This window comes from Myotis nattereri (genome assembly GCF_964212035.1).
Source record: "Myotis nattereri genome assembly, chromosome: 11".
In the NCBI taxonomy this organism is placed as follows: domain Eukaryota; kingdom Metazoa; phylum Chordata; class Mammalia; order Chiroptera; family Vespertilionidae; genus Myotis; species Myotis nattereri.
The window spans coordinates 5,410,683-5,433,090 of NC_138086.1; the positions used below are offsets into that span (position 1 = coordinate 5,410,683).

General features: G+C 44.0%; 1 protein-coding gene across 1 annotated transcript in view; it reads left to right on the plus strand.

Moving 5' to 3' along the window:
• KMT2C (lysine methyltransferase 2C) overlaps window positions 1–22,408 on the plus strand; it is a 260,224-nt gene that overhangs the window by 103,530 nt on the left and 134,286 nt on the right. Inside the window, exons 5-6 of the mRNA XM_081101731.1 lie at window positions 1,118–1,266; window positions 6,160–6,269. Coding sequence (XP_080957857.1) covers window positions 1,118–1,266; window positions 6,160–6,269 — 259 coding nt within the window. The remainder of the gene's footprint in view (window positions 1–1,117; window positions 1,267–6,159; window positions 6,270–22,408) is intronic.

Sequence of the window (22,408 nt, forward strand, 5' to 3'; positions counted from 1 at the left end):
AAATGTACTTATTGAAATATGTTAATACTTTCTTTTCTTTCAATGATTCCAGGTATAAAAAGTTTAGTACCCTGGTCATTGTGCTGATATTCTCTTAATAGGAATCATGATAAATACCCAGCAGACAGAAGTGCAGTGAGTTGTGATCCATATTCAATAGTGCGTAATTCTGTAAGCATTTAATCCAGATGGTAGGTTAAATACTGTGCCCTCTAGAGACATTAACGTTTTACTGACAGCTACCTGGTTGGCCATGCTTCATGTTTAAATGCAATAGCAGTCGTTATTTACGTAATTATCTTAATTAATACCTGAAGTTGAAGCGCCTTGGAAGTCTGAAATCTCCCATTTATTGTATACCTTATTCAGTGTTCATTTGTATACTGTGGTTTTTGCTGTTATATCATCTTCTTCCTTGTCCCCAACCCACTGGTGGCTATTTTGCTTTTTTTTTTTTTTTTTTTTTTTACCTGGGTCAACTGCTTGGAAGTATTTTGCTTTTGCTTTTTTACTTCTGACTTGTGAGGTGCAGTCTTGGTAGAGAGAACCTGCAACATCCTGCGGCGGGCCAGCTGCCGAGATTTGTCGAGGGGACCATAAGCAGCTCCAGCTGATACGTTCTGCTCCCACGCCTCCCTCTTCACACTTAGTGCATTCTCATTTCCCCTGAGAAATAACCTTTCTTTACGTAAACAACTGCCAGCTCTGCAGTTGTAGTCCTCACTTACAAAAAAAACAAATTAAATTTCTGATTTGAATGAGTTAAGTTTTATAAGCATTAAAGAAAGACCAAGGAGAATATTCACTTTATATGATAAAATATGGCTCCTGATAAGAATTTTAGAGCTCAAGTTAAAAAAAAAATATTATAGAATAGCAAAATAAATTCGAAACTGTAATTTTGACATTTCTTACTGATTTAGAGATTTAGTTGTTGCTTACATGACACAACGTTTTACACTATGTATGAATGATAACAGATGTGTTCTAAAAGTTGTTTTATGACAGCTTATGCCTAATAAATTAAAGATGACCTGGCAATACTTGATATTTAACTTGTACAATGAAACATTTTTGTTGTTATCACTTCCACATCGGTTTTATTTTATTTCCCCAGAGAACGGTCTCCTCAGCAGAATACAGTGTCGTGTGTGAGTGTGAGCACTCAGACTGCTTCTGATGACCAGGTTACTCAGTTATGGGATGAGCTCAGTCTCGTCGGTCTTCCCGATGCCATTGATGTCCAAGCCTTATTTGATCCTACAGGTAGGAGCTGGTCTTCAATCATAATTACCTCTTGATTCTTTAAGCATCTTAATTTTAGTGAATTGCCAACTTCATAGTAAATACCTTTCACATTGTAAAAAATGTCATTGTTAAGTATGCCTACTTAGGTAAAATACATTGTCTAATTATGTTGAGTTAATTTAGTTAGCATCTGCACAGAGCTAACCCTAGATTGGATGCTTTCATAAATATTTGTATTTACTTTTGTATAGGCAGCAATGCCATGGTGATCTGACAGTTGAAAACAGGACATTTTAAAGGGATCTGTGAGAACATGGGGAACAAGGCAGTGTGGTATATTTACTGTAGGGGTAAAGAACATTAGTTCTTAGCCATGTGGGTATCCCATTATAACAGAATAGTAATGCGTACTCATGAAGTGTTGCTGCTGGAGTTTTGAGTAAAGTTCATTCCATAGATGAACTGCTTATTGATAGTGGTTCAAGTGCTCTGTGATAGAAAACTTAATGACTGAGCTGTTATCAGTGATGACGTGGACTCTTGGTGGGTGTGCGATAGAGCAAAATAGAGGTGTACTGGTATATTGTAGCCTATTTGCAATATAGCCTGTTTGTCATAAACAGAGTATTAAATTATGTCCTTTATATTTTACTGGAGGCCTGGTGCATGGATTTGTGCACAAGGTGGGGGGTCCCTTGGCTTGGCCTATGGGGATCGGGCTGAAACTGGCCCTCTGACATCCCCCGAGGGGACCCACAATCGGGCTTCTGCTTCTCTGGTTCTGGGTGCATCACCCAAGAACTGCAGCTGCCAAGTCACCGCAGCACGGCAGCTCCTGTGCTGAGTGTCTGCCCCTAGTGGTCATTGCACGTTATAGCTACTGGTCGGAGTGACTGCCCCTGGCGGCCAAGGCATGTCATAGGTACCGGTTGGATGGTCGGTTGCTTAGGCTTTTATATATATAGACTAGAGGCGCGGTGCACAAAAATTGGTGGACTCAGGGGGGAAGGCGGGGTCCCTCAGCCCGGCCTGTGCCCTCTCGCAGTCTGGGACCCCTTGGGACATAACGACCTGCTGGCTTAGGCCTGCTCCCGGGTGGCAGAGGGCAGGCCCAATCCCTAGGTGCAGCCCCTGATTGGGCTCAGAGCAGGGCCGATTGGGGAGTTGGGGCACTGCTCCCTGTCATGCACAGAGCAGGGCGGATCAGGAGGTTGCGATGCCACCCTCAGTCACGCTCAGGGTAGGGCCAATTGGGGGGTTGGGGCACCGTCCCCTGTCACACTCAAGGCAGGGTCGATGGGAAGGTTGCGGCACCACCCCCTGTCACACACAGAGCAGGGCCAATCAGAGGGTTGGGGCTCTGCCCCCTGTCACGCACAGAGCAGGGCCCATCAGGGGGGTTGGGGCTCCGTACCCTGTCACGCACAGAGCAGGGGCCATCAGGGGGTTGGGGAGCTCCCCCCTGTCACGCACAGAGCAGGGCCCATCAGGGGGTTGGGGAGCTCCCCCCTGTCACGCACAGAGCAGGGCCGATCAGGGGGTTGGGGCGCCGCACCCTGTCACACACACAGCCACAGGGCGATCAGGAGGTTGGGGAGCTCCCCCCTATCAGGCACAGAGCAGGGCTGATCAGGGGGTTTGGGCTCCTTCAACAGAGCAGGGCAGATAGGGAGGTTGTGGCCCCGCCCCCTGTCACACACAGAGCCGCATGGCGATCAGGGGGTTTGGGCGCTGCCCCCGTCACGCTGATCTCGGTGCCGGGAGACCTCGCGGCTCCGCTGATCCCGGTGCTGGGAGGCATATTACCCTTTTACTATAGGATAGAGGTCTGGTGCATGGGTGGGGCCGGCTGGTTTGCCCTGAAAGGTGTCCTGGATCAGGATGGAGGTCCCACTGGGGTGCCTGGCCAGCCTGGGTGAGGGGATGATGGCTGTTTGCATCTGGTCACACACCCTTCAGGGTGCGGGTCGCCACTGGGGTGCCTGGCCAGTCTGGGTGAGGGGCTGAGGGCTGTTTTCAGGCTGGCAGCTGACTGAAGCTCCCAACTGCTCCTTTTTTTCTTTCTTTCTTTTTTTTTTTAAATTCTGGGCCAGCTTTAGCTCTGGCTCCAGCTCTGAGGCCTCTGCTGCTGAAAGTAGGTATCTGGTTTGTTTGGGTTCTATAATCGAAACACTGTATCAACTCCAGCTCTGAGATCCCGGCGGACTGAAAGCAGGTTTCTGGGGTTTTGTTTAGCTTCTGTATTTGTAACAATGTTTCAGACTGCAAGCTCAGAGGCCGGCAAGGCAGGCGGGGAATGTTGGAGTCCTCCATCACTGAAGCAAGCAAGCCTCATGTTAGCTTCAAGCTGCCTGGGTGCTGGCCGCCATCTTGGCTGGCAGTTAATTTGCATATTGCCTTGATTAGCCAATGGGAAGGGTAGCGGATGTACGGCTAATTACCATGCTTCTCTTTTATTACATAGGACTAGGGTCCCGGTGCTCGAAATTCTTGCACTGGTTGGGGGGGGGGGTCCTTCAGCCCAGCCTGCTCCTCTCACATACTGGGAGCCCTCAGGGGATGTCCTACTGACGGTTTACGCCCGCTCCCTGCTCCCCTTGGGGAGTGGGCCTAAGCCGCAGTCTGGTCTCCTTTTGTGGGAGGTGACTGGGCTGATCAGGGGAAGGCACGAGCCCCATCACCCCGCTGTTGCAGCCACTGCCAGTCACCGCAGCCAACAAAGTGTTTTCATCAACACGGACTCTAGTCCTTTCACCATGAAAAAATGACAACTTTCTTTAGGTAATTTTCAAGATGTGTCTTTCATAGGATAGGACATTTCTTTATTATATTTTTTATCCTCACCTGAGGCTATATTTCCATTGATTTTTAGAGAATGTGGAAGAGAAAGTGAAAGACAGAGAGAAACATCAAAGTGAGAGGAACACTTTGATTGGTTGCCTTCTGCATGAGCCCTGACCTGGGCCCCAGCCAGGAAGGAGCGTGCAACCTAGGTACATGCCCTTGGTCGGAATTGAACCCAGACCCTGCCGTCAGCAGGCCGAGGCTCTAGCCAATGAGGCATACTGGCTAGGACAGGATAGACATTTCTTAACCCTCCAGCAGTGGACCTTCGTTTTTTTTCTCCAGGAGTGTAGTGATAAACCCTAGATCACCTTCTTGGATTCTTATTACCCAAGTTACTAAGAATATTACCAGTGGCATACAGGGAGCTTAGCCAATGAGCGGTCAGAAAAGGTGTTTCCTCTGTAGTTCACACTGATCACTGGCTCAGCCCTTGCCCAGGCTTATAGCCTTGGGGCCTGGGCAGGGGACCCCCAGCTCCCTCCGATTGCCAGCTCTGCCCCTGCTCCCACCAATTGCCAGCTCTGCTCCTGCCCAGGCCTAAGGCCTCTGGCTGGGGCTTTCAGCCTGGGCAGGGGACCCCCAGCTCCCTCTGATCGCCGGCTCGCCTCTGCCCACGCCTAATGCCTCTGGCTGAGGCTTTAGGCCTGGACAGGGGCCCCCTCGGCTCTGATCGCAGGTTCAGGTTCTGCCCAGGAGCCCCCTGGCTCAGGCCCTTCCTAGGCTCCTCAGGGCTCACACGGGGCCTACCTCGGAGTGACTTGTGTGCCCGATGAGTTTCCTAGAACCCAGGCTGCTGGGTGCCTACGTATGCAAGTTAACCACCATCTTTATTGGGTTAATTTGCATACTGTCCTGATTGGCTGCTGAGCGTAATGGAGTGCCAGTTAATTTACCTGTTTGTCTATTATTAGGTAAGATGTGTAAGATTCCAAATAAAATATCTTCCAGTAATCTAAATAAAAGCCTAAGTGACACTTACGACCGGACGACCAGACGACTGGCCAGTAGCTATGATGCGCACTGGCCACCGGGGGCAGATGCTCAATGCAGGAGCTGCCCCCTGATGGTCAGTGTGCTCCCACAGCCAACCTCCTGTTGCTGGCCAGCAGCCCTCCAGCAGCGGACCTTCACAGTTCCTCCCCCTGGCCGGCCAGCCCCTATCAGCCCCAATTGGGACTGGGTGAGATGGTCCTGATTGTCGGCCAGGCCGAGGGACCCCACCTGTGTATGAATTCATGCATCAGCCTCTAGTCCGATATAATAATGCCTAATATGCAAAGTGTCCGTCTGTTCACCCGTTCAACCAATCAAAGAGTAATATGCTAATGATATGCTAAGGCCGCTCAACTGCTCACTCTAATGTACACTGACCGCCAGGGGGCAGACAGTTGACCAGTCAACCAGTTGCCATGAAATGCACTGACCACCAGGGGGCAGATGCTCCGACTAATTGGTTAGCTTGCTGCTGGGGTCCGGCTGATCAGGACTGAGCAAGATGGGCTGGACATGCCCTGGAGCCCTCCCGTGATCCTTCCCCGGCTGGCCAACCTCCTGCATCCCTTCCTGGCCCCAATCGTGCACCGGTGGGGTCCCTCAGCCTGGCCTGCACCCTCCTGCTATCTGGGACCCCTCGGGAGATGTCGGAGAGCTGGTTTTCACCTGATCCCGCAGAGGGACCCCACTGGTGCATGAGTTTGTGCACCGAGCCTCTAGTATTTAAGTAAAATGACTAAAAACTGATTTTTGTTGTTGTTGGAGAAATAATTTCTAATTCAGTGATTCTCAGTCTTTTGTGTTCATCAAAATCACCTGGAGGGCTTGTTGAAACATTAATTTCTGGCACCACTGTAAGAGTTTTTGTTCAGTGGGTGTTTGTTGGGGTCTGAAATTTTGTATTTCTGACAAGTTCCCAGTTGGTACAGGACCATGTTTTGAGAAGGGCTGCTTCAGTGCCTTTTTTGTGATTTCCACCTTAGAGTGGATTTGGGGGTTTTATGTCTTTCCTTATTAGTGTTCCTATTGTTAATGTTATTCATATGCTCGTTTTCACTTTAATGATCTCAGGCACTTGTTGGGCTCATCACCGCTGTGTGGAGTGGTCACTGGGAGTGTGCCAGATGGAAGAACCGTTATCAGTGAACGTGGACAAAGCTGTTGTCTCAGGGAGCACAGAGGTAAGTAGAAGAAACAGACATTTAAGCACAGCTTTGTAACATTTCCTGTAGTCAACATAGAAGCTCACTTGTAAGAATTATTTATGAAATGATTACTGTCATGCAAAAACCCTTAAAGTAGGAAATGATTAATTTGTATCCAAGAGTTGTTTATGCAAACCACTGAAACATAGTATGTTAAGTTATGCAATAAATGTAACTTTTTAAGATACATATTTTACATTTAAAACAGAAGTTAAAATGTTTAGAAATGAGAGTTAGTGACTAAACTTCTAAATCCATGTGGTTACATTTTTTAAAACATATTTTTATTGATTTCAGAAGGGAAGGGAGAAGGGGAGAGAGATAGAAACATCAGTGATGAGAGAGAGAATCATTGATAGGCTGCCTCCTGCACGCCCCACACGGCGGATCGAGCCCACAACCTGGGCATGTGCCCTGACCGGGAATTGAACTGTGACCTCCTGGTTCATAGGTGGATGCTCAACCACTGAGCCACGCTTGTCACCAGGCCATGTGGTTACTTTTTAAGACAAAATTATTTGGTGAAGATTTAACCTAATAGAGATGAGATTTGGCAGGTCTTTAGTCCACAACGTAGACTAGCCCTGTTTGATGTTTTAAAAATTAAAATATTCCTTTTCAGCTAAGTTGGCACTGTCCCCAAGTAACATCATGTCCATAGTCTGCCATCTACCAGAGCTTTCATTGTGAAACAAGTAGAGAAATAAATGCAATATTCCCCTCCCTCTATAAAGACAACAAACCCCGTGAAGTGAAATTGTTTTGCTGCCTACAAATTCTCTTTGGTTTTTGACAAGTATATTTCGGCGAAGTGAACAGCTCTTCCAAAGAAATATTAAAAATGGAAATTTTGAACATAGAAATTATAGGGTCTTTGATAGGTTGAATATAATTAAAACTTCCAAAAGTGTAAGGACTTAGATTCAAGTAATAATTCAATCATTATAATATTAGCTTTACTCAGATTATCACAATGATCTGGTTTACATGGATAAGTAACTCTCACCTCAAGATTAGTCAAGTAAGAGTGCTTGCTTTGGTAATGTGACATTACTTTTGAGTGCTATGTTATCAAAGTTTGAACAATGTGATGCATAATAGTGAATTCTACTGTTTGAAAATACTTAGCTGGCCAGATCAAGACTATGATAGATCAGTGAGCTATTTTTTCTGTGAACTCAGAAGTAGTTTTGTGACATTGAAGAGTATAGGCATATCTTGGAGATAATTGTGGGATTGGTTCCAGACCACTGCTGTAAAGCAGGTATCACAATAAAGGGAATTGTAATCTTGCTGGCGGAGGGTCTTGCCTTCAATGTGTGGAAAACTCAACATGTTTCATTGAAGCACAATAGAACTAGGTCTGCCTGTATTATAGGAAAGGCAACAAACAAAAGCTAAAATGAACTTTTGGTGTTAGATTGGAATTGAAGGAATCAATATGAACTCTAGTATTTACACAGGTACGGAAATGTAGAGATGTGCATATACCTGGGTTAGTGTGTAAACACATTTTTCCTAGCTCTGTTCGCTAAGAGGGTAAAGGAAAGCTTGCCTCACTCTGTCATTCTTGTTCTTTAAATGCATACTGATTAATATTTAGATGGAATTTAGAGATTAAGGCTATGCCTTCCCCCTGACAGAGGAATCAGGGCCATGAGAAACCTGTATTCCTTCTTCTTTTCCCCCCCTTAGTATATTTTTATTGATTTCAGAGAGCAAGGGAGAGAGAGAGATGAAACATCAATGATGAGTGAGAATCATTGATGAGCGCCTCCTGCATGCCCCCTACTGGGGATCGAGCCCACAACCTGGGCATGTGCCCTGACCCCTGACCTGGAATCAAACCACGACCTCCTATTTCACAGATTGATGCTCAACCACTGAGCCACACCAGGCGGGCTGCATTCATTCTCACTTCATCTAGGCATTAATGTGAACTGGGCCCAAGCAAGTAGAATGCAGACAGAATGCTGGGAATAGATGGAGAGATGAGGTCAGAAAGGAACCAGGGGCAGCTTTGTCAAACCTTTACTTCTCCACTGCATTCAGTCAAAGCAGGGTAGCGCCAGTCTTCTGTTGCCATTTTTATGCGTTTGTTTTCTCTTTTATAAAATAGGCACAGGATAGACCAGTTAGTTAGAACTTTTAAAATTTTTTCTTTCCTAAGAAGAGTTTGTCTCACTGATAAAAATTTAAGCATATAACAACACATTTGTTGATGAGACTGTGGGAAATGGGCACGCTGTACTTTGTGGGTGGGAATACAAACTGATAAAATTTTCTGGAGGAAAGTTTGGCTATATCTAACAAGCTACATATGCACTTACCCTGTGACCTTTTTAGGAATCTACATTGAAAACATGCCTGCATTAATGCAAAAACACTTGCACTATTAAAAGTTAATTGTTGTAGCATTGTTTGATTTGCAGAATGTTGAAAACAACCTAAATGACCACACATAATAGAATGGTTGCGTAAACTATGGTTCGGTTCATATAGTGGAATATGGTGCAGCTGAAAACAACAATAGGCACAGCTCTTAAAGCTGATGCACAGTGGTTTCCAGCATGTACCTTTGAGTGGAACAAAAAAGTGCAAAAGACCATTTATGGTGTGAAACCCTTTATGCAATAAAGTATAAGATATAAGGAAATAGACATGCATATGCTCATTTATGGGAAAGGTATACAGATAGGATAAACCAGAACTGAAGCTTGGTTCCCAGTGGGTATGAGCAGGAAAGGGGTATAAAGAAGAGGGAATGGATTGGCATAGCAGACAGACACTACTCAGGTACATCTTTTTGTAAAACTCTGACTTAGAGCCGTAGGAATGTCTCACATATCCCTAAACAAGCAATTACAACCACCTAGGATATGGGGAACCAAAAAGAATATTTTGGGAAGCAAAATTTACACTTAGAGCAGCGGTTCTCAACCTGTGGGTCGTGACCCCTTTGGGGGTCGAACGACCCTTTCACAGGGGTCGCCTAAGACCATTGGAAAACACATATATAATTACATATTGTTTTTGTAATTAATCACTATGCTTTATGTTCAATTTGTAACAATGAAAATGCATCCTGCATATCAGATTTTTACATTACGATTCATAACAGTAGCAAAATTACAGTTATGAAGTAGCAACGAAAATAATTTTATGGTTGGGGGTCACCACAACATGAGGAACTGTATTAAATGGTCGCAGCATTAGGAAGGTTGAGAACCACTGACTTAGAGGGCCAGGAAAGAAAAGAGCTAATCTAAGTAACTGGAAAACAGTATCTTTTTAAAAATATATATTTTTATTGATTTCAGAGAGGAAGGGAGAGAGAGAGAAGGATAGATACATCAGTGATAAGAGAATCATTGATTGGCTACCTTCTGCATGCCCTGTATTAGGGATCAAATCTGCAACCCGAGGGCGTGCCCTGACCGGGAATCAAACCTCCTGGTTCATAGGTTCATGCTCAACCACTGAGCCATGCCGGCCAGGCTGGGAACAATATCTTGACTGGATAACTGTAAAACTAACGACAAAGAACTGCACGGATGTGGTATAATCCAGCGAGTCAATGAGTTTCTCACAGGTGTGGGTTAGCAACTCTGCAACTGCTTTACGGATATAACATAAGTGAACAATATGTAAATATGTGGTAGGCAACGAGAGGTAGGTTTTCCAGTGTTGGAGAAAGGAGCTACAAATAGGGAGAGGCTGGCCTGAATGTGTGGTGTTGGAATGGAATCAGAAGGATTGATGTAAACTCATGGTGTTTACTATTTACACAGACACGTACAGAACAATAGGTGTGTATAGACGACTGAGTTGGCATTCTACACAAATTTCCTAGCTCTGTCCTGCGAGGCCCGGAAGCCGGGACCCCCGGAGCAGGGAGCACACCTCGTGCCCGGACCTTGGCTTCTAACCTCTGTTCTCCTTGAGAAGTAAAGTAGTTCCTGGTGCAGGGAAAACACGTGATGAGGCACGAGGATGTCAGGAATTGATAGAAAGATGGGCACTTAACAGAGAGCAGGGAGCCAACCTGAGTGAGTTCCGCAGAGCTCCTTGGAGCAACAACAAAAAAAGACCGTAACGGGTTTTCATCCACAGAATAAATTAAGTACTCATGAGTCTGGACTGACATAAATACATAAATAGCGCAAGTCAGACACATCTCTCCTTTACCTAACATTCTTCAATGACTTCCCATTTCATTCGTAGAATACAAGCTAGTCCTAACTAACCAACAAGGCTCTGTGCCCCCTCCCCCAAGTACTTCTAAGACACCACCCAGTAGCACTCTCCCCTTCCCTGCTTCCTTCAGACAACTTGACTCCGTGGTCTTCCTCAAGTATGCCAGACATCTCTCACCTCAGGGCCTTTGCACTTCTTGTTCTTTCTCTGTTGAATATTCTTCTTAGATATATGAGTGGCTTGCTTTCTCATTTCTTTTAGGTATTTATTCAAGTTATCTTATCAGTGAGGACTTTGCTGGGCTCCCTATCAAAAATTTCAAGTCTGTCCTCCTCCCATAATACCCCTGCTTTATTGTTTCTCCCCTTTTTAAAAATTTTAAATACATTTTAATTAATTTATTATTTTTTTATTGTTTTTGAAGAGGACGGAAGAGGGAGAGAGAGATAGGAACATTAATGATGAGAGAGAATCATCATTCAGCTGCCTCTTGCATGCCTCTTACTGAGGATCGAGCCCGAAACCCGGCCATGTGCCCTGACCGGTAATCGAACTGTGACCTCCTGGTTCATAGGTCGATGCTCAGCTGCTGAGTCACTGCCGGGCTATTCTTTCTCCTTTCATGTATTACCATCTGACATATGAGTAGTGTGTATTTACTTGCAATCTGGTTTCTCTGTTCTCACTAGAATAATAGTGCCATTCTCACAGGATCTTTTTCTGTTTTGATTGTTCCTCGAGAAATATTTGTAGCCTAAATGAATAGCACTAAAGATCATTCATGGAGTCATTCATTCATTCATTCATAGTTATAAGTAAGAAGTCCAGAGTCCAGAGTACTATAGGAGATTGTCAGTGTGGTTCATTTTACACAAGTTTACAAATTTATAATTGTCCAAATAATGTCTAAAACAGAGTAAATTTTTACAAGTGATGGGAATAAGGGGTTGGGGACAGGCGTGCCCTGACCGGGAATCGAACCTCCTGGTTCATAGGTTGATGCTCAACCACTGAGCCATGCCAGCCAGGCTGGGAACAGTATCTTGACTGGATAACTGTAAAACTAACGACAAAAATCTTTAATATCTCAACAGGCTCCCTGGGGCAGAGTATGTGAAAGTGCTATTGAATTTAGACTACATTTTTATTTTTACCAAAAGACAGATGTTTTAAATTTATTGATTTTCATTATAATGACATGTCTGAATGTCGTGCATGGTATGTCATCTGCCTCTTTTAAGATAAATGTGACAACAACAATGAGAACATAATGAGTTTTCAAATAAGTGTGTTGGGGTTGAGCATTTCAAAAAAGAATATTTGGGCCCTAGCTGGCATTGCTGAGTGGTTAGGGCATTACCTGGGCTCACTTCCGTGTCAAGGTTGGAGGTTCCCAGGACGTAGAGGTCGAGGTGTGCGGGAGCCAACCAATCGATGTGTCTTTCTCACATTGATGTCTCTCTTTCCTCTCTCCCTCTCCCCCTTCCCTTCCACACTTTCTTAAAATCAATGGAAAAAATATCCCCAGGTGAGGATTATAAAAAATGAATATTTGGGACTATTTCTATTGATATTTTATTAACAGAAACAAGAAAAGTCTGTAAAACAAACAATGAAAAAATATGCTGACATTTGTTATTAAAAAATCTTGGACACAGAATTTCCTGATCTGTTAAAATATATTTTTTAATTAACTTATTTATTTATTTATTTGTATATTTATATTGTTTTTTTTTATTTTTTTTATTTTTTTTAATTTTTTTATTGCTTAAAGTATTACAAAGGGTATTACATATGTGTCCATTTTATCCCCCCGTATTTATATTGTTAATCCTTACCAAGGACATTTTCCCATTGATTTTTTAGAGAGAGTGGAAGGGAGAGGGAGACACACACACAGAGAGAAACATTGATGTGAGAGACACTCACTGATTGGTTGCCTCCCACACATGCCCTGATCAGGGACAGGGATTGATCTTGCAACCAAGGCACATGCCATTGACCGGAATCAAACCTGGGACCCTTCAGCCCGCAGGCCGATGTTCTATCCACTGAGCCAAACCGGCTAGAGCTGTTTAAAATATTTTTAAAGATTTTTTGGTATGTTTTAAATCCATTTGTTAGGAAGAAAAAAAGTACTTTCTGATTACAGAAGGTGAAAATATATTGGCTAAATTTCAACTGGGGAAAAATAATGGTTGCTAATGATGCACGACTTCTATTTAGGTCTCCTTATTTTTTTTAAAAAAATATTTCTTTATTTTTAGAGAGGAAGGGAGAAGGAGAGAGAGATAGAAACATCAATGATTAGAGAGAACCATTGATTAGCTGCCTCCTGCACACCCCCAACTGGGGATCGAGCCCGCAACCCAGGCATGTCTCCCTGGCCGGAATCGAACCTGGGACCCCTCAGTCTGCAGGCCAACACTCTGTCTACTAAGCCAAGCCAGCCAAGACAAGTCTCCTTATTTTTATGAGGACCCCTCTGCCCCCCAATTGGCAGCAATTGAAACCAAGAGGCCATTTAATCTAAGAAGTATGAGAACAAGGTATAGAGCTCAGATGGAGGGTTGCAGTACTCTCTCAATTAAAGAAATACATATTTTTTATTGAATTCAGAGAGGAAGGAAGAGGGTGAGAGATAGAAGCATCAATGATAGGAAGGAATCATTGATTTGCTGCCTCTCCTGCATGCCACCTACTGGGGATCGAGCCCAAAACCCCAGGCATGTACCCTGACCAGGAATCGAATCATGACGATCTGCTTCATAGGTTGATGCTCAACCACTGAGCCACACTAGCCAGGCTCTGTTAACTTTTTGAATGTGCACATCTATAATAATGAAAGCGTAATATGCTAATTAGACGGGACAGCTGAACAACCTTCCAGATGACCTTCTGGATGACCTTCCGGATGAAGCTGGGGCTGTGAGGGCTGAGGGCTGCGCCAAGGCTGCGAGGGCCAAGCTCCTTGCATGAATTTCATGCATCGGGCCTCTGGTCTTTTAATAATAAATATTTGAGCTTGCATCATTATACATTTTCATTGGGACAGGTAGCTCTCCTTACGTTACTTAGCAACAATTGTATACTTACATTGTTTGTGTGTATCTTTCCATGAGGGCATGGGTAATATCTGTTTAGGTTTATCATTTTATCTCTAGCATTTAATAGAGTACCTGGAACACAAGCGAGTCATTTATGGGATGAATGTATGCATGACTGGAATTTGCCAATGAAATGCATTTGTTGGAATGGAGAGGAAGGTGCTACTGTCACCTAGTGGCAGCTGCTAAAAGTCCTGAGATGCACAGGACAGCCTCTCACAACAAAGAATTAATTATCTAGCGTAGAATGCCAATAGTGCTGAGGTTGAGAAATCCTGGTTTGACTAATAATATCATTATTCTTTTCAAGTTAATATAATTAATATAAGTTCCTCAATTGTTAAATGGCATTCTTTATCAAGTAGTTCAGTTTTTGTGGAATTTCCCTCGGACTGCTTTTCAGTTTTTCCAGGGGAACATTATCATTTTCTAGGTGGAAGAATATGCTAAAACTATAAACCTGTGTTCAGGAATGGTAATGATGTTTCTCTTTTAGTTTGCTCTTTGCAGCCTGGGTGTGCGACCAACATCTTGGAAATCTAGGTAGTTTGAATATTACCAAAGGAATAGTTTAATTCTGCATGCTACAGATGCTTGGTCATTTCTTTATCTAAAGCAGCGGTTCTCAAATCAACCGAAGGACTTGTATGCATGCATATAAGCATAACCAATGGCCACAAGACACTGGGGGGTAGGGGAAGCTGGGGGAATGTCAAGGGGGGGAAAAAAAGGAGACATATGTAATACTCTTTGTAATACTTTAAGCAATAAAACAAAATAAAAAAATAAAGCAGCGGTTCTCAACCTGTGGGTCGTGAACAATGAAAATACATCCTGCATATGAGATATTTACATTATGATTCATAACAGTAGCAAAATTACAGTTATGAAGTAGCAACGAAAATAATTTTATGGTTGGGGGTCACAACATGAGGAACTGAATTAAAGGGTCGCGGCATTAGGAAGGTTGAGAACCACTGAAGCCTCTTTTTCCTGCACTCCCCTCATTCCCCTCCGAAAAGAAATAACTCATCAACCTCTAACACATATTTCTGTCCTTTTAACTATTTCTGAATCAAATGTAGTGTCATACTCTATTAAAAATAATTAAAAATTGCTTATATCATTTCCCTTAGAGTTGATAATTTCTTATATTTTCTCTACTCTCACCCTCACACCACAAACCCATATTGAAATTCCATCATATTATACTGATTTTTTTGCCAGGTGTCTTTGTGTAAAGCCAACTTAGTTCTGAGAAAAGAGTTGTAAGTTTTTGTTTTCATATTTTGCATTCTTTATGTAGACTGCAAAAAAAAAAAAAAGCTTTTCTGTCATAAGATGGTAGTACACATTAAGAATGTAAGTAAGCGCCCTAACCGGTTTGGCTCAGTGGATAGAGCATCGGCCTGTGGACTGAAGGGTCCCAGGTTCGATTCCGGTCAAAGGCGTGTACCTTGGTTGTGGGCACATCCCCAGTAAGGGGTGTGCAGGAGGCAGCTGATCAATGTTTCTCTCTCATCGATGTTTCTAACTCTCTATCCCTCTCCCTTCCTCTTTATGATAGGTGATCTGCAAGTACCTATTTTATCACTAATGTGTAATACTGTTTTAATATAATCCTAGTGATCTGTAATGTAAATTTTAAAAATTTATCAAAGTATATATTCTTCCTTTTCCAGTATAGTTTTTTAAGAGAAAAGGCACACATTCACAGTGTGGTGCTGCATCTATAAGACTGTGTCCAGGCCCTGGCTGGCTTGGCTAAGTGGATGGAGCGTCAGCCTGCGGACTGAGGGGTCCCAGGTTCGATTCCGGCCAAGGGCATATGCCTGGGTTGCAGGCTCCATCCCCAGTAGGGGGTGTGCAGGAGGCAGCCGATTAATGATTCTCTCTCATCATTGATGTTTCTATCTCTCTCTCCTTCTCCCTTCCTCTCTGAAATCAATAAAGAAATATATTTTAAAAAAAAGACTGTCCAGGTTGGAGGCTCCCAGGAGGGACCCATGGGACTCATAGAGTTGTGATTATGGCTGAGACTTATGTGATTTGGTGAGCATCTCAGCGGGAAAAGACACTGGCAGCCTCTGGAAGAATCCAGGTGCAAGCTTCCTTCGGTGCTCTCCCTCCCATGAGGGGGCACATGGAGCACCCTCTTCTTCCAGCAAGGAAAGTGCAGCCACATGTGTGTGATGCTCCTGCACCCAGAGTTTCAAGGTCTTTATTGGGGCCTGGCCACAATGGCACTCTGGGCCTAACCTTACCAGAGAGAAAGCCACACTGTTTGCACACTTAGTCTAGCTGCAAAAAATTGCCCTTTCACTTGGGGTACTGAGGGTGCCAGCTTGCAAGCAGGCTTTTGTAAGAATAGTAGTCTCGGGCCGGTTATGTTAACCCTTTTGCTTAGTTCTTAAGTTGGATTGTATCTCAATTCCAGTATATTCCTCTCTATAGGATTGTAGTAGGTACTTTTTATTGTACAACATTGAATTATTCTCCATCATAGAGAGACTGTGATAATGCTCTAGTGGTTACCTAAAATAACTTTGTTCAGAGGGAAGATACTGGTAAGGATACTTTAACAGAAAAAGCCTGTATTTAACTCTGAAATCAATTTTGTTTAATATTAATATATCTACTCCAGCTTTCTTTTGACTAGTGTAAACATCCTATATAATAAAAGCCTAATATGCAAATTGTCCCCTTGACCACTAGTTCCCCTGGGAGTTTGACTGCTCGACCAGTTGCTATGACACGCACTGACCACCAGGGGGCAGATGCTCCAACCTAGGCTAGCTTGCTGCGGGCGCTGGTGGGCTGGACTGGAAAGTGTGGTGTGAGGTGAGAGCTGTCAGGAAACTCCCAGGGTTTGGTCCGAGCCCCAAGTGGAGGAGGGCTGGGGCGGGGGCCAGGAGGGACCGGGTGGCTGCTATGCGTGATCCCAGAGCCATGGACTGTGCAGCCCTCTGCAGCCTGTGGCGTTCTCAGTGCACAGTTTATAATCTTCAGAGCTGCTGCTTTTTATTTGTTAAGTTTCACTAACTATTCCAGGACAGTGGATAGCACCATTAAGGGGGGACGGGCCAGGTGCACCTGCCTGAGGCCAAGGGGCGGCCTTGGATTCCCTGGGACGCAGCAGAGAGGCAGCAGAGAGAGGGGTGAAGCCGAGTCGGAGAAACTGAGTCCAAAACTTGAAGTGGGAGGCAGCGAGGGGCAGAGGGCGACAGCTGCGCAGGGGCCTAGAAAAGCTGCTGGGTTGCGGGCAGCTGAGGAGCCGGGTGCATCTCCCATGGGACAGGCTCCACGTCCCTCCCTCCTCCCTGTGACCTGTCACCCCAGCAGTCCTCCCAGGCCCCATCTGGGCTCGCCCAGCACATCTCCACATTGCTGCAGGGCATGCACAGCCCCGCCCCACACAGCCCTGCCCTGCACAGTCCCACCCCGCACAGCCTTTAGGGAGTTCTGCCCCTGGAGGAGAAAGGGGGAGGCTGCAGACAGGAGATTGCAGGAGGAGGGGTAGAGCAGGGCCCACCAAATTAGATGGAGGGAAAGGAGAGAGAGACCCCACAGAACTAGGGACAGAGATGGGCGGGAAAGGAGGGCCGTGCAGAAGCATCGCCCTTGGTTGAAGCAGAAATCCTGACCCCATTTTCAGACCCCAGCAGAGTGTGTGTGTGTGTGGCGGTGGGGTGGGGGTAGCGAAGACAAAAGAGGGGTGAGGGGACTGGATGGATGGAGAGCAGCGCTGTTTGATTCATGGCCCATTTATTTTTATTAATATTCTAGAGGCCCAGTGCACGAATTCATGCACAGGTGGGGTCCCTTGGCCTGGCCGTTGATCGGGGCCAATTGGGGCCTTGGGAGGTTGGCTGGCCCTGGGAGGTTGGCTGTGGGAGCGCACTGACCACCAGGGGGCAGCACCTGAGTTGAGTGTCGACCGGTTGTTAGGTTATTCAGTCACTTAGGCTTTTATATATATAGATTTTTATTTCAGAGAGGAAGGCAGAGCGAGAGAGAGATAGAAACATCAATGATGAGAGAGAATCGATCTGCCTCCACATGCCCCCTACGGGGGATTGAGCCCACAACCCAGAATGTGCCCTTGACTGAATTGAACCCAGGACCCTTCAGTCCGCAGGCCGTGGCTCTATCCACTGAGCCAAACCATCTAGGGAAGGGGTCCTCAGACTTTTTAAACAGGGCCAGTTCACTGTCCCTCAGACCATTGGAGGGCTGGACTGTAGTTTTTAAAAAAACTATGAACAAATTCCTATGCACACTGCACATATCTTATTTTGAAGTAAAAAAACAAAACGGGAACAAATACAATATTTGTATTTGCATGTGGCCCGCAGGCCGTAGTTTGAGGACCCCTGATCTAGGGCGACCCATGACCTATTTAAAACCACTGCAGTAGGCTGAGCAGGGGTCTTACCACGATAGTGTTATCTGATAATGAGGGCGTCTCCTTATGTTGGGTAATCTGAACTGAAGCGAAGTAAAGACACACCCATGGAGCCTGCAAAGGGTTTCCACACACACGATGCAACTTCATGTGGCAGCTGAAGAGGCTGAGCAGGGCCTTGGAAGGACATGAGGTTTCTAAGACCAGGGGTTGGAGGGAAAGTGCGTGCTGAGCATTCTGTGCTGTGAGTTACAATCTATATATATAAAAGCCTAATATGCTAAGTGTCCAACCGAGCAGTCCACCAACTGGTTGCTATGATGTGCACTGACCACCAGGGGGTAGATGCTCCAACCGGTAGGTTAGCTTGTTGCTGGGGTCTGGCAGATCTGGACTGGGCAAGATGGGGTCGGACATGTCCTGGAGCCCTCTTGCGGTCCCTCCCACCCACCGGCCCCAATTGGGACTGGGTGAGACGGTCCTGATGGGCCCCGATCACAGGCCAGGTGGAGGACCCCACCCATGTACGAATTCGTGCACCAGGCCTCTAGTGGTATATATTATTCCATCCCTTTATTCTAACCTATTTGTGTCTTTATATTTAATGTACATTACTTTTTAAAATATATTTATTTTATTGATTTTTTAGAGAAAAAGGGAGAGGGATAGAGAGATTACATCATCAATCAGCTGCCTCCTGCATACCCCCCACAGGGGATGGTGCCGGCAACCTAGGCATGTGCCCTGACTGAGAATCGAACTGGTGGCTGCTTGGTTCCTTGTTCGACGCTCAACCGCTGAGCTATACCAGCCAGGCTAATGTGCATTTCTTGCAGGAACTGATTTTGATTTTTAAAATCTTACTGACAATCTGCTTTTTAGTTGGAGCATTAAGGCCATGTACTAATGTGATTATCATCCTGTTTTGTTTTGTTTTTCTGTTTATCTCTATTGTTTCTTTTCTGCTGCATTTTTTTGGATTGAGTAGTTTTGTTTTGTTTTGAATATATTTTTATTGATTTCAGGGAGGAAGGGAGAGGGAGAGAGAGATAGAAACTTGATGAGAGAGAATCATTAATTGGTTGCTTCCTGTATACCCCTACTGGGGATTGAGTCTGCAACTTGGGCATGTGCCCTGACTGGGAATCGAACCTCGACCTCTTGGTTCATGGATCGATGCTCAACCACTGAGCCACATTGGCTGAGCTGGTTAAACAAATTTAAATATATATTTCTAATACATGAAGTCATAGGAAATACAAATTTTAGTGTCATAAATAAAGTTTTATTGGAACAAAGCCACAGTCATTTGCATATTATCTGTGGCTTCCATTGCATGACAGTGACAGAGCTGAGTGGTTGCTGCAGAGACCACACGTGCTGGTCATTGCTGTGAATGTGGTAGAAGTCACAGTGACACAATTATAATTCACAGTGTTTGAGTGCCATGTGTACAGTCCTGGCAGCTTATTTATTTCTTTTGTTACTGTTATATATACCTAGCATATTAAAACAAGAAAAGTGGACTTCATATGTAGCACTTCTGTTGTTATCAAGTTAGATGGCAAAGTATTAAACTAATTATGCCAGGATCTGGTTGATGTGTAGAATACAATATATGTCAGCATTACCAGATTGAGCACTTGCCACACTATTCCAACTCACAGGAAATTAATAATAAAAAAAATACTAAATTTATAGTGATTTGTTGTTTCACTTATTTATGCATTCATTAGTTGATTCTTGCATGTGCACTGACAGGGATCGAACCCCCAACCTTGGCGTATTGAGATGACACTCTAACTAACTGAGCTACCATGCAAGGGCTACATATTTTATCTTTAGCCTCTCTGCCTTTATTCAGTGAATAATATTTTTCTGTGTGACTCATTCTTTTTTTTTTTTAAAAGTATATTTTTATCGATTTTAGAGAGAGAAAGGGTAAGGGAGGGAGTTAGAAACATAGATGTGAGAGAAACATTGCCTGCCTCCTGCACACCCCTGAGACCTGGGCATGTGCCTTGACCGGGAATTACACCAGAGACCTCTTGGTGCATAGGATGACGCTCAGTCCACTGAGCCACATCAGCTGGGCCATTCTTTCTTTTATTAAGGCATATTTTATATACAGTATAACTCACCTCTTCATAGGTTATAGTTGAACATGTTTTGAGAAGTGTGTACAATCAAGTATGTAACTATCATAGTCATGGTATAGAATATTTCCTGTACCCCAAAAATGTTCTCTCATGACCCTCTGAGGTCAGAGCCCCCTCCTCCCCTTTAATGGCCCCCCCTTCCAGCTCCTGGCCATTACTGACCTGTTCCTCTTCCTACAGTTTTGCATTTTCTAGGCTGATACTGAAATGGAATCATACAGCATGTAGTTAGCATAATGGTCATTCATCAGCTGGTAGTTTGTTCTTGGCTATTATTTATAAAGCTGCTGTGAACATGGATGCTACACTGTTTGTTTGGAAGTATGTTTAACTTTGCCTGTATACCTTTCCATTTCCACCAGTAAGTAGTGAGAGGTGCATTTGCTCTATGGTGTTGCTAACACTGAAAATTGTCAGTGTTTCTGAATTTTAGCTGTTCTCCTTCAGTGATATCTCCTTGTGGGCTTCTTTTTTGCTTCCTGATAACTGAGATTGAACATCTCATGTACTTACTTGCTATCGTGTATCTTTAGCGAAGTGTTTGTTCAAATCTTTTGCCTCTACCCCTACCCTATTCCAATGAATTTGTCTTCTTACTATTGAGGTGTCAGAATTCTTTATATATTCTTCATACAAGTTGTTTATTAGAGACGCATTTTATAAATATTCCTGCCTAGTTTGCAACTCGTTTTCATTTTCTTAGTGCTTTCTGAAGAGCAGAGGGCTTAATTTTGATGAAGTTTGTCATTTGCCACTTAGATAAGTTTTTTCTTTTCTTTTTTTAAAAAAAAAATTTTTTTTAATATATATTTTATTGATTTTTTACAGAGAGGAAGGGAGAGGGATAGAGAGTCAGAAACATCGATGAGAGAGAAACATCGATTAGCCGCCTCCTGCACACCCCCCACTGGGGATGTGCCTGCAACCAAGGTACATGCCCTTGACTGGAACTGAACCCGGGACCCTTCAGTTCGCAGGCTGACACTCCATCCACTGAGCCAAACCGGCCAGGGCTAAAAATATATTTTTATTGATTTCAGAGAGGAAGGGGGAGGGAGAGAGAGATAGAAACATCAGTGATGAGAGAGAATCATTGACCAGCTGCCTCCTGCCAACCCCCCACTGGGGATTGAGCCCACAACCCGGGCATGTGCCCTTGACCAGAATCGAACCTGGGACCTTTCAGTTCGCAGGCCGACATTCTATCCACTGAGCCACACCGGCTAGGGCTAAGTTTTTTCTTTTATGGGTTATGCTCATTATGCCTTATATTAAAAAAAAAACAAAAAGCTTTGCATATTCCCAAGTTACCTTAGGTTATTTATCCATTTTATAGTTAAGTTATATATATGATATGAGAATATGAGATAGGATTCAATGTTCTTTGTTTTCAGTAGCATTTTATAATATATCTGTATAAAATTTTTGTTTATTCCCTAATCCATAGTATCTTTTCTTTTAATTTTGATGAATTTTTCCTCTAACTGAAGAAGTTAAAAGAAAAAGAGAATATTGTTTATTTTGTGCACCAATTTAAAAGAATCCAAAATAACTATACCAGTATAAAACATTCAAAGCTAGTAGATAAAAAAATGAGATTTAATATTATTATTGCTTTTTGCCATCATCTTTTCACCACAGCGATATAGAGATACTTTGAGTTTTTTATATTACATTCATTTTTGTTGTTATTGTTAATCCTCACCCAAGGATATTTTTCCATTGATTTTTAGAGAGAAACATTGGTGACATCTAAGCCACACTGGCTGAACTTCTCTGTGTTTTTAATGCTGTAACGCCCTTGAGTACAAAAAAGAACTAAAATGTGCATTAGTCTGTGGATTTTATAAAAAATTAAAATGTCACAGATACAGCTAGAATTTACGAGTGACTTAAAAACTGCTGTGGTCTTTTGGCTGCACTCAGTGTGTAGCAGACACACCAGAAGGTGCTAAGCTTCCTCATATTGTTTCGAAGTGGAGGACCTGAAGTTATGAGGTTTTGATGGCATGTGCTATCTTATGGAGGTTTACACATGAACGTTGACATGTAGAGTCAACATTGGCATGTGAAGATGTCTGTGGTTCCTTGAGGCTCGGTTTCCCACAGACCATCCTGTTTGGCTTTAGGTATTCCAGCTGTGCTGCTGGTGAGCCGCACGCACGAATGTGAGTCCTGAGGGTGAGATCCTCTTAGGATATGTATGTCTGGTCTTTCTTTGTCAGCAGCATCCGTGGTGCTACGTGA